Raw genomic sequence first — 16,242 nt, 5'->3', positions numbered from 1 at the left:
GCCCTACTGTCTGCCCATCACTTCACGAGTACACGCCGGAGGCGGCAGGAGGCCTCACAGGCCACCAGACCCTTCCCTTATCACTCACTACCCAGCCCCGGCGGGTCCCAGCTGAGCGGCAAAAAACATGATTCTTCAACTTGAGAAGGCACCCAGACCCACACATAAGAAATGCCTATGAGCCCTAGCCGGTTTGGCCCAGTGGGTAGAGCTTAGGCCTGCGGACTGAAGCCGGGTTTGATTCCGGTCAAGGGCATGTATCTCGGCTGCAGGCTCCTCCCTGACCCTGGGCCCTGGTCAGGGCGTGTGCAGGAGGCAACCAATGGATCAATCAATGTGTTTCTCTTACATCAATATTTCTCTCTCTCTCTAAAAAATCAATGGAAAAATATTCTCAGGTGAGGATTAAACAAAGCGAAACAAAACCCCAACCACAGCAACAAAAATAAATGCATATGAAAACTAGAAAATAGCATGTTCAGCTCCAAGATGGGCAGGCAGAGAAGTATGATCCTAGAGAGGGGGGGGGGGGGGTCGGCGGGCGCGCGGGGGGGGGGGGCGGGGGGGGGGGCACGGACCTGCCCTTCCGTGTTGGTGGGACAGTTACCACTTTGTAGGCAACTTGAAAATGACAAAAAAAAAAAAAAAAAAAAAAAGACAAATTAAAAATGCCTCTGTCCCTGGATAAATTCACTTCTAGGACTTTATTCCATGGATGCAAATGCAACTCCCCGCCCCCGAGGCTGGTGAGCAAAACCCCCTGGGTGTCTGTCAGTCAGGGCCTGGTCACCTGGGTGATGGTGCATCAGTTGCTGGCACCCCCTGGGGGTCCTGTGAGGGAGAAAAGTGTTCTGTGAGGGAAGAGCAAAGTGGAGGCCACATCCCCAATTATGTTTATATTTTTAGAAGTGAGTGGGAGGAAAGGAGAGTTGGGGAGAGCCCCCCACCCACAGGTGCTTGGAAAGGATGGGGTCATAAGCAGGAGGGTCATAAGCATTCTATTCCCGTTCTACTGTTTGAAGTTCTCTCTAGGTTCATGGATTCTCTATTTAGTGAAAACGGAAATGGGCTCTGCAGCTCAGATTTGCCCACTGGAGTGTCAGGGGCAGATTCATTTGAGCAGGGGCTGTGATGTGGTCTCTGTTCTTCATCACCAGTGCGGCCGCCACTGCTCTTATCCGCACTGACAAATACACCTGCTTCTCCCAAACTCTAATATGGACACCCACATCTTAATCCAGAATTGGGATGTTTCTTAAAGTCGCATGTCTTGCCTGGCCAGCATGGCTCGGTGGCTGAGCACTGACCAAGGAGGTCAAGGTTCAATTCCCAGTTAGGGCACAGGCCAACGTTGCAGGCTTGATCCCCATTGTGGGGTGTTCAGGAGGCAACCGATCAATGATTCTCTCACATCATTGATGTTTCGGTCTCCCTCTCTCTCCCTCCGAAGTCAATTTTTAAAAAATCGCATGTGTTACACTTATAACTGGCAGCATTTTTTCTTGGTGGCACGTAAAGGTGCCTCTCCCAGAGGACAGGACTGCAGACTCCGTGAAATGTGGGTGCCTCCCGTGGCACCTCCCATCTGTGCCGAAGGTGATGCTGCTGTGCTCTGCGGACCCACAGCTCCTCCCTGCGCACAGCGTCCCGGACCACAGGCTCCGAGAGGTCAAAGGCTGCCATGATGGTCTCAACGGTGGCCAGCGCGCAGTGACAGCATTTGTTCTGCACAGGGAATGAAGAGGTGTGTCCCACAGTTGTGTGGCTTGCTCTTTATTGTTGACACGAACTTTGGGAGATTCTACATAAAAATTCACATTCACGGCTTCTCTTGGCAAGATCTGGCTTTCGTTGAGCCCATGTCCCCGGCACTGAGTAGTGCCTTCACACCACCTGTTATCAGTCACACGCCAGAACCTCAAAGAGGCAGCCCATGTTCCCGGGGACCGGACCAGCAGCAGCAGTGACGTTGCCTCTAGCACTAAGATCTTCCTCCCCAGGTCACTGCAGCCAGTGTGATCTCCTGTAATGCTCACTCAGCTCAGAGCTATGCAAGCTGCCCTTCCTCACAATTCCTTCTGCTAATGCCATGTCCTGAGTCCTTCCACTGGGCTCTGTGATGAGGGAATAACAAGACGGAGGGGCCATTACTCCCCAAGGGGGAGGGGAAAAGGGCAAGGGGCCAAGCAGATCCCACAAGGCAGGGTCTAAGCCAGGGGTGGGGAACGCCCGCCCTCAGGCTATATAAGGCCTGTGAAATCATTTGGTCTGGCTCTGCCAATGCATGAAGGGTGAGTTAATTAAATGCTTGACCAAATATAGCAGGCTAGTTTTTAAGTTGATAACTTCTATGGCCTGCGAATGTTATAAATATCCAAGTGGCCCTTGGCAGAAAAAAGGTTCCCCACCCCTGCTCTACACCATCCACAACTGGGGAAGCTGTGGATCCCTCACCCAAAGGGCCCAGGCGCTTTCTGGGCAGAGACACAGCTCAAGGGACCTGCCCTCACCTCAAGATTGTGGTCAGAGGTCATGGGAGACCCATCACTGGTTTCAGGAACAAAGACCTGGCATAAGCTGGGAAGTGGAGTGTGATCCAGGGAGGCCACCTGTTTCTTCTCTGTCCTAAGTTTAGGCCTAAACTCCAGCCATAAACTTGACCACCTGTGAACCCACCAGTAACAATAAAGAGCAAGTCACACGACTGTGGGGCACACCACCACAGCTTGAGGTTTCAAGCAGTTGTCACAGGAAGTTCTAGCTGGGCTCCTGAAGCTCCGAGCCAGTATCCTGAAGCCTACCAAGAAGGCCAAAGGATACACTAGGCCTTCAGACGGGACTTGTTTCCTCGCTGGAGGCCACGCAGCACAGAAGAGACGCCATCTTTAGATTGAGCCCTGAACTGGCCTTGGGCTTCCCAGCAGAGTTTTGAAATACTTTTAGAAGCTGTCCTTCCTCCCTCTGGAGAGTTGACTGAGGGCACAGAGCCACAATGTCCCTGGCCCAGTCCTCTCTCAGGGAAGCTGAAAGCAGCAATTCACTCCAGAGAGCTGATAGAGGGCCGAAGGGCAGAAACTGGGCAGTCCTTTCTGGAGGGTGGCCCACTAGGAAACAATCTGGCTCTTTCCAGGCAGCCAGGTTCTGACATCCGAGCTGACCCCAACAGCCACAAGGGAATGGCCTGGCTCCTACCACAGGACACCAAGGGTGTGCCTGCTGGCCGTTGGTACCACAGCAGGAAGTTCAAATCCTGGGTAAAAACAGCCACAGATGTTTCCACCCCTCACACAGTGAATGGCTGACAAATTGTCAACCATCCGATCAAGAGTGTCTTTTCATAGACTAGAAAAACGTGTGAAAAATCCTTACTCAAATCCCCCCCGCTCGCCTCCAAGACTAAATGCAGTCAATATAAAGCTTCTGGTGGAGAATAGAGTCCCACAAAGCTACTAAATCAAGGGATGCCACCCTCTTTGCCCTGGCTGGTGTGGCTACATGGTTGGAGCATCGTGCTACGTATGGAAGGGTCTTGGGTTCAATTCCCGGTCAAAGGCATGGACCTGGGTTGCGGTTTCACTCCCACCCGCAGTTGGTGTGCATGTGGAAGGCAACCAATTGATGTTTCTCTCTTCCCCTCTTTCCTTCCCTCCCACTCTCTGAAAAGCAATGGAAAAAAATATCCTTGGGTGAGGATTAACAACAAAAACAAACAAAAAGAATGCCACCCCGTTTGCTTACTACAATCTTTTAGGACAAAGGTTGGCAAACTATGGTCCACAGGTCACACCTGGCTCACTGCCTGTATTTGTATGACCCCCTCGAATAAAGAATGAACATCTGCAACTGATTTGGTAATAGGGAATACAAACTTCATATTCCAACTAAGCAAAACGTTCTCCTCTAAAAAAAGAATTCTCACTACAAAAAAAAACTATACTCCATTATTATATTTTGAATTTCACCAATAAAAAAATTTGTGGAAATTTCTCTCATTACATAAATACATAATATTTTCGATCTCGCCTCTTGGCCCACGAAGCCTAAATATTTACTAACTTAGGCCCTTTGTGGAAAAATTTTGCCAACCCCAGCATTAGGAGGCCTACTGGAATCCCAAAGCATCTAACACATGACTAGTGAATGCTGATCCTGTTATATGCCAAGAGGAAGAAGAGCAGAGCTTCTTAAATATTAACGCACACTTTTTTTTATTATATTAAAATCAGGCAATGGTCTGACAATAAAAAGGCTGCTTATGGAATACTGTTATGTTAAACTTTACTTACAGGATGTTAAATCCTTACAACTAAGGTTTTCCCCAGAAAAAGATTAATGAAAACATCAATTGCTTTTCAGACTTGATAGTTGCTGCTTCGAAAAGGTGGTTTCACACAAATACTAAATTACAAAAAAAAAAAAAAAAAATCCTTTAATAACACAATGAATCACTTTATTTCGGTATGCATCCACATCTCAGCAATTAGTGGTCCTGAACAGAAAAGTGGAAAAACGCAGCCATTTGCCAGGAAGTCAAGCCCGCCAATTTTGGGGCTCTGCCGTGCACATCGAGTTCTTTCTTAATCCCTGCTGAGGACCATGAGAAGCTGCAGCACCAAAACCAAAGTATGCACCGAATTCAAGGTTCTTTTTGTTCCAGTTGTCAGATTCCAAACTAGACCCAAATGGATTGCAAAGATGACCAAATGAGAGCTGTTTAAAACTTCAATTTGTAAAAGCAAAAGCAATGACAGGAACAACAACAAAATTCATTCAAAGGGATCATGTGCTTACAAGTGTCTTCTGTGGCCTTCCTGAGCTTAACAAACAAACCTATCAGCTGATGATGACAGCAGAGCGCGGCAGGGCTGCGGACCCAATTTTCATTTCCTGGGCTGCGGGAGAATAAATGAATGTGGTTCCAAACTAAACGAGGGAGGTCAGAGACTCTTTCCAACCTTACCTGATGGCTTCTGGCCAAAGCAAGGGAGTGTCATGGAAAGTGTTGGGTGGTGATGGTGCAAGAAAGGGACCTGAAGAGGAGGAAGGAGGAAGCAGCACCCCTCGATATAAAGGTGGTGGGGGAAGTTATGGGGAAAGCCCTGAATTCCTCACCAAAGGCCAATTTCGGAGGGGAGCAGAGGGGGTTACAATCTATGCTTCGGCCAAGGGTGGTAGTGGAGTGGGAAAAGGATGGTGGCTCAGAAGGGGAAGGGGCATCATTTAAGACTTAAAAAGAAACCAGGGGTGCAAACGAAGCACCCACACACACCCAGCAGTAGTCCCACAGGCTGTGACCTGAAACCTTCACATCTACTCTAACCAGCCACCCCAAGCTGGAGGGCTGTTGCAGGGAGGGAGGGGGAGGGGGAGGGGGAGGAGAGGGAGAAGGCAGAGCCCCCAGGCCATGTAATCAGCAGCAAGGTGATTGTGTGACGTGTCTTTTCACAGTTGAGTTAGATGTGCCCCACCAGTTATGATGGGAATCAATTTAAATATACTTTCTTGATCCCAGAAGTTCAACTATGTGGACAGTGGTTACACTTGACAGGATGATTTGTTATAGCACAACTTATATATTTCAAATGGACAAAAAATTAGTATCATTTACAGTATCTTAAGATAAACTGCCTTTGAGCGGGAGCTTCCTTTCCAGTACTTTGAGGTCTACAAGACGTATCTAGAAAATGTACTACTGTGGAAAATGAAGACTGCTTAAATCGAGTGGGGGAGGGGCGGGCCTGTGGCTTTCTTGTTGATTAGTTGCTGTAACACTGTCCTTCAGGCGGCTGAGGGAGTTTCATGTTTTCTTTAGACATCATTAGGCGCCGAAGCTCCTGCAGGACAACTTTGATACTATATGAATTCTGCCATTTCGCTAGCACTGATATGGCTCGTGGGTCCACCTATAAAAAGGCAAATAAAAACAAATTACTGCTGGGCTCTCAAACAAAAGAATTGTTGTACACTGGAGTTAACCTACAGTATACATTTGAGTAAAATGCATTTTTTTAAGTTGAACACGCTGATCATACAATATCTGACATGCAGAATACCTGCAAGATCCCTCCCACCAGTCTGATTTTCCCTTTTTATGTCCCAAACCCTCACTGTTTGGGAGAAGGAAATTACGGGTAAGTAAAGCCACCTTTAGAGAAATGGCCTGATACTTGACGAGACTCAACCCAACCAGCTCTAAAACAATGACCTGCTTCTGGGCGGGCTGCTGCCGCTGCCGCTGCTCAGGGCTTGTCCTTTTTCGACTCTACACCCAGGTGGTGGATGACAAAGATGTGCAGGGCAGTCGGAAGAGCAAAGACAACAGGTGGCCTGGACCCAAGCTCTAGTGACAAGGGCCTGCCTCAGAGTCATAATCTCTCAAGCTAACGCAGCATTCCCTAAAAGAAATTTCCCAAAGCATGGGTCAAGTTCTGGTTCTGGACTTTAGGTGGAACTTGGATACAACATTAAACACTGAACACACAGTACAAGGCTCACATCTTTCCAACCCCTCTCCGCCCCCCTCAAATCTTTGGAATACCTCAAAATTAAGGCTTAGCTCACGTGATGTTAACTTATGCCATACCCTCGAACACCTGCTGATCTCCCCTTTGAACAAGAGAGCAGGCCTCAAAGGCTCCAAGCCCTTGGCAAAGAACATAAGGAGGAAAAATTCATTAACTTTGCTTTGGTTTTGTAGTATTTCTTGTTGCCATTACTGCCTTATGGCAAGTGAGACTGGTTTTCATTTATGGTAGTAAAAATAAGTTAAAGAAAGCAAGGACATTAAAAAAAAATTATATAGCAGTGATCCACAAATTAGGCCAAAGTGTGACCCTGAGCAAGATCTTTCACCTGTGTGCCTCAGTGTCCTCATTTCTGCCTCATAGGGGTATAGCATGAGGACTGATGAGCTCATGTATCAAAGTGATGAGCACAGTGCCGGCCCAGATGCGTGACCCCACCCCAAATGTTCATACTACAATATACGTTATCATCACATAACCAATGAACACGTGGGATCAGGCCTAAAAGTACAAGGCATTTCTCAATCCTGGGAAACAAGTAGGGGCAGAAAAAACAACTTACCACTCCATTAGAACTATTAACTCCATTCATATTAATTTTTGTTACAAATCTTACAAAGGGGGGTGCTTCTGGGTATTTAGGTCCACATTCTATTTTAAGGCTGTATATTCGGTTTTCATAAATTGTCTGGAAAAGAAGGGTAGAGATGTCAGGCAATTACAGAGAATTCAACAAAAAGGCACACCTTCTGAAAGCCCAATACCCCCGACTGCAGAACAGGTGCATCTGCTTCCATTACGCAGTCTATCTGCTATTTGAAATGCCAGTGGTAACTAGTCCCTACACTAGTGTCTGTGTATTCTGGCCTTGGGGAAAAGTTAGCATCATTACATTTTTTTTTTTTAAATCCTCACCCAAGGACATGCTTAGAGAATGGGAGGGGGGTGAGGGACATTGACCAGTTGCCTTCTGTACATGCCCTGAGTGGGGGTTAAACTTGCAATCCAGGTATGTGCCCGACCAGGAATTGAACCGGCAGCCTTTTGGTGACTCAACCAACTGAGCCACTCCAGCCGGGAACTAAAGTTTTAAGTTAGTATTATTAAGTCCAATCAGGTGGACCTGTTTTTATGTTAATTTTTCTACTTTGCAGAGCTGCCCTACACTCCGGGGATGGTGTGTTAAGAGTATTCTCTATTCTGGGAAGCCACACTCTATGTCTATCCACTCTAGGATCATAGCCAATGCATTAAGTGTCAATATGTCCAAAGCACAGAACAGGCATCTCCTCTTTACAGAACCTCAGAAATTAAGCAGAAGATAGGGGCGGGGATGCAGACGGTACAGATATGAGAGCTGCTTCCCCACTTCATCATCACTCTGGGGCTGTGCACTGCACAGGGGACCTCAGCGGGCAGGTACCAACTCTCCCTTGCTATTTTTACAACGGCCCAAGAGATTACCAGTCTTTAGCATGTGTGTGTGTGTTCAGGGGAGGAAGGGGGGACGCCAAGGTCACCAGGCCTGCACAAAAGAATATTCCTTCTTCAAACACCAGCCGTGCTTTTGTTGGGAAACACTGTAAAAATCCAATGCCCCATGTCAATGAACTTTTCACTGCAATGTCTACCCAATAAGCTGTAAAATGTGCTGCCATTGCCAGGTGTTCCTTCTGCCTACAGTACCCTGGCCCCCACCTGAGCTACCCACCTTTAAGACTGTTCAAGCATTGCCTAGTCAAACACCTCCCAGTTCAAATATTATATCGGACAGAAGGCTAATCTACAGCGTTCTGTCCTATATTAAATCACATTGTCTGGGTCTCGTGAACTATACTCGCTGATGGAGTCAGGACTGACCCTTGCTGCTAATCAAACTTAAAACTATTCTAAGAACATAACTAAGGAAACGGATCTCTTCCGAATGCCATGCTTGACAACACCAAGCATAAGCAAACCCACTTGTAGAGCTGTTTTCAGGAAGAAAGGCCTTTATTGTCCTCTGACAACTGTCATGCCACCTCCTGGTTTAAGGAGATTCTAGGAGCCCTTGTCACTAGACCATCCTGTCACTAGGAGACCATGGGCCTTTCTGCCATTTTTCCTCCCAAATCTTCCCAGGAAATTCAATTTGGCTGGACTAAGCGATTTGTGTAACTTAACACTGAAATGAGAACCATTACCCAGGAAGAAAGGATAAACAATATGACGCTGCCTGACCGGTGTGGCTCAGTTGTTGAGGGTCATTCCTTGAACGGTTCGATGGTTTGATTCTAGGTCAGGGCCCATGCCTGGGAAGTGGGCTCAATTCCCAGTAGGGGGCAGCCGATTGATGATTCTCTCATCATTGATGTTTCTCTCTCTCTCCCTCTCCCTTCTCAGAAATCAGTAAAACATGTTTAAAACAAAACAAAACAACAACAAAAAAATCACATTGTTATCACTCGTGTCTGAAGAACCACACTGTGGTGACGTCTCCCCATCAGGTGGCACCCTTGAAGGGACCCTCCTATGGTTCCCTTCTGAGGCACCTGTGCCCTTTCCTCATTGCATGCTGCACAAATAACTTTCTTTGTAAACAGCGACATCTAGCGGTCCTTGGAAAAATAAATTAGAAGATGTGATTTAAACCCCTGAAAACACTGTGTCTAAATCAAGCATGTCAAACTTGCGGCCCACAACAAATATTTTTGCGGCCCAGCCAATATAACGCCATGTAAGAAACGTTTTAATAAAAAGTTCGTAACTTAATTTTTACAATATCCTGTTATACTTAATTATTAATAACGAACTACAACATTCGCTGATTACTATAAGCATGCTGCATTCATTTCCCTTATGTACCTTACTTGCAGGTGCACCATTTCTCTCCACTAATACTAGCAGCGAATATTTTAGCAGCCGACTGCCACATTATTAGTCTTGGACTGACTTGTTTGGTGTGCTCAATTTGGAGAACAAGAAAAATAGAGGTTTATTTGCGTTACACTTATTAATTTGTGCAGTTATTCAGTGCATGGTAAGTTAATGTTCAAGAAAAAATATTAATTTTTATTAAAATGTTCTATTATTTTATATTGACGATTATTCATTTATTTCAGCCCTCTGTATTCAACATGTCTCTATCAAAATAAACCTATGTTTCTATGAAAACTGAAGCTTTTGTTTTTTTGCGGTCCACATAAACTTTTAAAAAATATGTATTTCAAGGACTTGTATAACCAAAGGACACAAGCCACTGGGGGGTAGGGGAAGCCGGGGGGATGTCAAGGTTGGGGGGGAAGGAGACATATTTAATACTCTTGTAATACTTTAAGCAATAAAATAAAATAAAAAGAAAAATAAAGAAAAAGAAAAAGAATATATTTCAGAGAGGAAGGAAGAGGGAGAGATGGAAACATCGATGAGAATCATTGATCAGTTGCCTCCTGCACGCCCCTGCCCCTAACTGGGGACCAAGCCCTCAACCCAGGCATGTGCCCTTGACTGGAATAGAACCCAGGACCCTTCAGTCCTCAGGCCTACGCTCTATCCACTGAGCCAAACCAACCAGGACAGCTCACATAAACTTAAACCTTGTTTATTTAGCCCGTTGTTAGCCTTTGAGTTTGACATACTTGGTCTAAATCAGCGGTTCTCAACCTGTGGGTCGCGACCCCTTTGGGGGGTCGAACGACCCTTTCACAGGAGTTGCCTAAGACCATAGGAAAACACATATGTAATTACATATTGTTTTTGTGATTAATCACTATGCTTTAAGTATGTTCAATTTGTAACAATGAAATTGGGGGTCACCACATCACGAGAAACTGTATTAAAGGGTTGCGGCATTAGGAAGGTTGAGAACCACTGGTCTAAATACTGGCCTGTCCCTAATAAAAAAAAACTGGAACATTTTAAGATTCAGAAGGTATTGATAATATACCCATAGAAACCCTTCACATCCACTTAAAAGAGACTATATAACGAAACCAAAACTCAAATCTGGATTTCCACCCACCCTCAACCTGTTCCACCATCTGGCAGTTAGTTAAAGCAAAAACTTAGCAGCCATCCATGATTCCCTTTTCCGGTACCCCCTGCCTTCTCATCATCAAAAAATCTCACATCCACCCACTTTCCTCCACCACTGTACCTTATCTGAATCTTCCAAGTCTGATTTTTCTTTAGCTCCCTACAATCTGTTCCCCATACAGCAACCTCACTGACCTTTTAAATCCAGAAACTGTATTTTCAGACTTAGCCTTTCTACTGGCTTCCTAGTTACCCGATAAGAAAACCAAAGTTTCTGAATGGGACCCTGTGCACCTTTGCCTTCCTCTCCTTTTATTTTCTGCCTCCTCGTCCAGGCCCTCTGGCCTCCTTACTCATCAAACGCGTCAAGTTCTATCTTGGGGCCCTTATACCAGTCCCTCCTTTGCATCTGCAGCTCCCAGGCTCAAGTGAACTTTCCTCTCGTAAGTCCTACTGACCGCCCCCTCTGAAGACTCACACCCAGTCTGGTATCAAACCTCCCTCATCAAACAGAACAAGGAGGACAGGACCCCAACAGAATTAGTATTCAAATGTTCACTGAATGAATGAATGTTGCCCTTCATATTCATGTAAAATGAGCAGCTTGTTGCCATTAAGGAGTTTCCTCAGAGGAAAAAACCCCACTCAGTAAACATAACAAGTAGGAAGCAAACAGGGACATGATTTCCACACAGATTTATGGAAACTATAAAAGGTCTATCCTAGCACAGTCTCTATCAGCAACTACACACTAAGTACCTGTTGTCTACATGGATCCCAAATCTATCCCTATGTGTATCCTGCATTCATGCTCAATGGTTTTGTCTGTCATAAAACTCAAAGACAGAATTTCTTACATTAAAAAAGTCCTTAGGGGTATGGGCACAAGGTAATTGCCAAAGTCACAAAGTCTTTTAAAATATCTGATACCACATTTTGGAAGCTCTGATGCACTAATATATTAATCTACTGGTATATTTTGTGGCTTATCAGTATTGATAAAATTTCACTGATATCTATTGACAATAATATAAAAATGGTTAAAAAGGTGGGCCGTTTATTAATAGGATTCTGATTATTACACAAATTAAATCTTAATATTACTTTTGACACTATGAAGTCTAATTTTAAAACATCCATGCTATGACTAATTTCTTAGAAAGAAAAAAAGAAACACTGAATTCTGACCACTGATGTTCAACTGGAAATTTCATTGGAACACAGTATACTAGTAAAATGGCTCAAGTCAGGTAAACATAGAGACCCCTGAAGGGTCATTAGAAAGCCCAAAGTAAGATTTTTTATAAAAAACAGGGTCCTATAATTTGGATATGAGTTAGAAAATTAATCTTGTGTTTGTGCCCTATCTAGGGGACTCCCCAGATTCTGAACTTGAGCTAGATGAAGAGGAAGCCATGAGGTGCTATCTGGTCAGTCTTAAGTGATTCTATATCCTTGGTTCTCCCTCTACCTAGAACCTCTTATTTTATTGTCCCCTCTTTTAGATCAATTTTCCTTTGATTTGGATATATTGAGGTTTGTTGAGAAGGATTTTGGAGAGATTAACAAAGTTCCAAGAGTGAAATTACAGTGTGTTATGTGTGTGGGGAAAATTCATCTTATTTTTTCTCTACATAGGGTACAATGCTGTGAAATTCAGTCTTCAACTGATGGCCCTGCAGTTCTCCTAAAACATAGATCTTTGTTTCCGTCTTTAACAAAGTTTAAACTAGTGTTAATAAATTAAAGAGAAACTGCTTGTCTGTCCACTTCAGCTTTGTTTTAAGCCCATTTCATATTGTTGTCTGTGTTGTAATTCATACTTTTGATACCATTTCTGATGTGTAAAATTGGTTGTCTTGCAAATATCTTATAAAGACTTAAGTCATAAATAAACTACTGTGGCTGCTAGAAAACAAACAATCCCAACAGGGTTCTGGTTTTCTTCTTTTGTGTGTGAGTGCTCGGGGACCTCCTAAAAAGGTTCCATGGAAAAAAGGAAATGTGCCTGATGGAGAGCTGTTAGAATATTCTGTCTCTGTATGGTACACAGTTCTTAAGATTCGTTGTTTGAGCATGAAACAACACTTGCCACGTTGTTGATGTGGCTTGAGCTTCATGGGACAATTTGGCAGTGCCTATCAAAATGTGAACCAGGCATGCTCAGACCAGCAAGAGCATTTCTAGGAATTTCCTACAGGCAGACTCATACTTGTGCACAAAAATGTGAAGCACTGTCTGCAACAGTAAAAACAACTGTAAATAATCTCAATGTCTACATGCAAGGGACTGACTAACTACGGCATATTCATATAATCAGATACTTTGTAGCCTCTTCAAAGGCTGAGGCAGTGCACGCACACATGCACACAGCCAAGGCAAAGCTGGTGGTAGAGCCAGCAAGTTGCAGAGTATGTACAACCTATAAAAACAAAAAGATGCCTCCCTCCAACTCTGGGTGTATTTATGTGCACACAGGCTATTTCTCTATTAGGCACAACAGGTCCAGAGCCTAGAGATTACAAGCTTTTCCTGGACCCAAATATATCTATATCTATATCTATATCTATATCTATACCTATATCTATCTCAACAGAGAGAAATTCTATAAAATATTTGACCAGTACCCCTCAACATTAACAAGGGCAAGAAAAACCTAAAATTGTCACAGTCTCAAGGAGCCCAGGATATGACGACAAAATATAATATAGTATCTTGGGTAGAATTCTGAAACGGAAAATAGACATAAGATAAAGACTAAGAATACCTGAATAAATTATGGACTTTAGTTAATAATAATGTATCAATATTTGTTTACTGGTTCTTACAAATGTACCACATTAGAACACTCATATAAGATACTAACAATAAGGGAAACAGGAGGGAGGTGTATGGGAACTTTCTGTACTACTTTTGCAACTTTTCTGTAAGACTATTATAAATTAAAATTTATTTGAAAAGTGTACGGTATGAGTAAAGGGAAACGGCATTGACTTAAAAATATGAAAAGAAAATTAAAAAAATCTAAATTAACATATAATAAAATGGTGATACTAGGTCATCTAAACATTATCCGCTTCTCAATTCAAAACTTATATAGTTATTTGTGGCAGTAAGGGGTAAACCAGGAGAAAAGACACGGCACTAGAATTTTAACAGAGAATTTAATATAGGGAATCAGCTACATCAGTGTCACTGAACTGAAAAAAAACTTTAAAAAGGGAACATGAGCTAACACAGGGGCAATAACTGCAGGGAGCAGGTGGTAACCCTTAAGATTGGGGGAACAAAGGGAACAGGCTGCAGTTGATGAGACCCAGAGGCTCAGAGGATGAGACGAAGAACTCTGAGGAGGGGGCGCTGTGAGGCTGGTGCTGGGAGTGTCCCCCAAAGCTGAGGCTGGAACCCATAGGTGATGCTTGAATGAAGGGCTATTACCAGAGTGGCAGAGACAGAACAGTCCCTTCTCCCTGCCTTTCAGGCCCTCTCCTATGTCCTGAACAGAGAAAGCCAACAGGAAGCAGCTGACAAAGGAAAGATGTAGTTTGTAGTATCCAAAGCAGAGCAGAGAGGTGGGCTTGGAGCTTACTAACCAGCACCTGCACACGCCCTCTACACAGTGACAAGACACCATTTCCATTGTACACAAACTCGCTCTGTCCACCAGTCAGAGTATCCTTCTGAGTGAGCCACAGGACCCTTCTAGAGGCCATAGTAATTACTCATTTCTCTCTTCAACCCTAGTGCTACAGGGATATTCTACAACCTGAAGACTAAACTGTCAAGTTAACCACACAATACTAATACAGTACAAAGGAGAAGAGACATTTGCCCCTTCCCACTTACTTTCTGTTTTTGTCAGTGTCACCCCAGCACGAGCCCCTCCTCTTGGCAGCAAGAGCTGCTTCTGGCCTCTAGCGCGCTCCTAACCAGTCCCTCTGGCCTTCTCCAGTGCTGGGTTCTGATGGCCCTAGCCTCCTCCCCTGCCCGCCCAGCCCCAGAGAGTGGCTAATGTTTTCTAGTGTTACCTTTGTGTTGCCCTTTTGCAGTCCAATATCTATTTGATCAACTTCCTATATTAAATTATCTTTGTTGAAATATCTAGTATGGTTTCTCTTTTCCTGACTGACACAGAGTTAAGGGGAACAAAATGAACTTCTTACTCCATACTCTGTTTTGTTTTTTAAAAATTTGAGAATATATTCATACATCAGATATGTAACTTGAAGCTATTAAAAAAGAGACAGGTCAATATGCACTGATGTGGAATGACATCCATCATTTGTTAAGTTAAAAAAAAAGTTGCAAAACATTACACAGAGCAAGGTCTCAATTGTATTAAAAAAGATATGTAGCTCTAGCCGGTTTGGCTCAATGGAGAGAGCATCAGCCTGCGGACTGAAAGGTCCCGGGTTCGATTCCGGTCAAGGGCACATGCCCGGGTTGTGGGTTTGATCCCCAAGTAGGGGGTGTGCAGGAGGCAGCCTATCAATGATTCTCATCATTGATGTTTCTATCTCTCTCTCCCTCTCCATTCCTCTCTGAAATAAAAATATATTTAAAAAATAAAAAAAATAAAATAAAAAGGATATGTATTTTTTGGGCACTCTCTCTCTCCAGGGAGCACAACCTATGCCATTCTCTTCCCTTTTCCTTCCTCCACAGGCGCGTATCCCCTAATCAAGGGATGGGCAAATTTTTGACTCGAGGGCCACAATGGGTTCTTAAACTGGACCAGAGGGCCGGAACAAAAGCATGGATGGAGTGTTTGTGTGAACTAATATAAATTCAAAGTAAACATCATTACATAAAAGGGTACGGTCTTTTTTTTTTTTTTTTAGTTTTATTCATTTCAAACTGGCCGAATCCGGCCTGCGGGCCGTAGTTTGCCCACGGCTGCCCTAATCTCTAAGGGACCTCATGAGACTTGCAATCAGAGCAATGGGCAGCGGCAGCTCGTCCCAGGCTAACCCCCTAAATCTGTCTCTAAGGTCCCCTATCATTTGACTTTCCAGTGAGCCAAAGCAAACCCTGCTTAGGCTCTCCTGTTCCTCCTCCTATGGCCCTCCTTTTTTCACTCTCCTATGTATATTTTTGCTACAGTCAATAAATTCTTGCTTGCTTTTCTACATTTTGTCTCTTGATTGAAATATTTCCCTTAAGACAAAAAAAGAAAGGCTATGTATTTGTGTACCCACAAAAACAACCAGTTGTCACAACTGGGGGAGGGAGGTGCTGCTGGCATATCGTGCGCAGAGACCATGCTGAACACCCCACAATGTACAGCACAGCTCCACAACAACAAAGAATGATCCAGTCCAGTGCGTCACTGCTGAGGCTGAGAAGCCCTGCTCTGTAACCTGGCTACTGCTAGCACCTCTGTGGTCAGAACTGCACATCTAATGCTGTGAACAGTTAGACATTTGGCTGAATTTTACAAGGAGCACTTGGGTGGATTTGGGTTTGGAGAACTTGCTTTCCTTTTTTTTTTTTTTTTTTTTTTTTTTTTTAAAAAAAAGCATTCAAAGAGCTAACATATAAATAAAGCATACTCAGAACACAAAAAGGTACCAGTATATGGTAAAAAGTAAGTCTCCTTTCCACCCTGGCTCCAGCCAGCCAGATCCCTTTGGAAGAAGGCAAACACTGTCACCAATGTCTTTTATGAGCTTTGTAAGTACTGAAGCACACAAGAGCACAAGTA

General features: G+C 44.1%; 1 protein-coding gene across 1 annotated transcript in view; it reads right to left on the bottom strand.

Moving 5' to 3' along the window:
* Positions 1-4,261: 4,261 nt before the first annotated feature.
* Positions 4,262-16,242, bottom strand: part of UBE2V1 (ubiquitin conjugating enzyme E2 V1) — a 33,255-nt gene continuing 21,274 nt past the window's right edge. Inside the window, exons 3-4 of the mRNA XM_081096647.1 lie at positions 7,087-7,212; positions 4,262-5,903 (exon numbers count right to left, since the gene is read on the bottom strand). Of these exons, the coding sequence (XP_080952773.1) occupies positions 5,757-5,903; positions 7,087-7,212 (273 nt within the window). The 3' untranslated portion in view covers positions 4,262-5,756. The remainder of the gene's footprint in view (positions 5,904-7,086; positions 7,213-16,242) is intronic.

The sequence above is a fragment of the Myotis nattereri genome (genome assembly GCF_964212035.1).
Source record: "Myotis nattereri genome assembly, chromosome: 8".
Taxonomy (NCBI): Eukaryota; Metazoa; Chordata; class Mammalia; order Chiroptera; family Vespertilionidae; genus Myotis; species Myotis nattereri.
The sequence above is the reverse complement of the archived record's forward strand: the minus strand, read 5'-3'. Positions and strand labels throughout refer to the sequence as shown.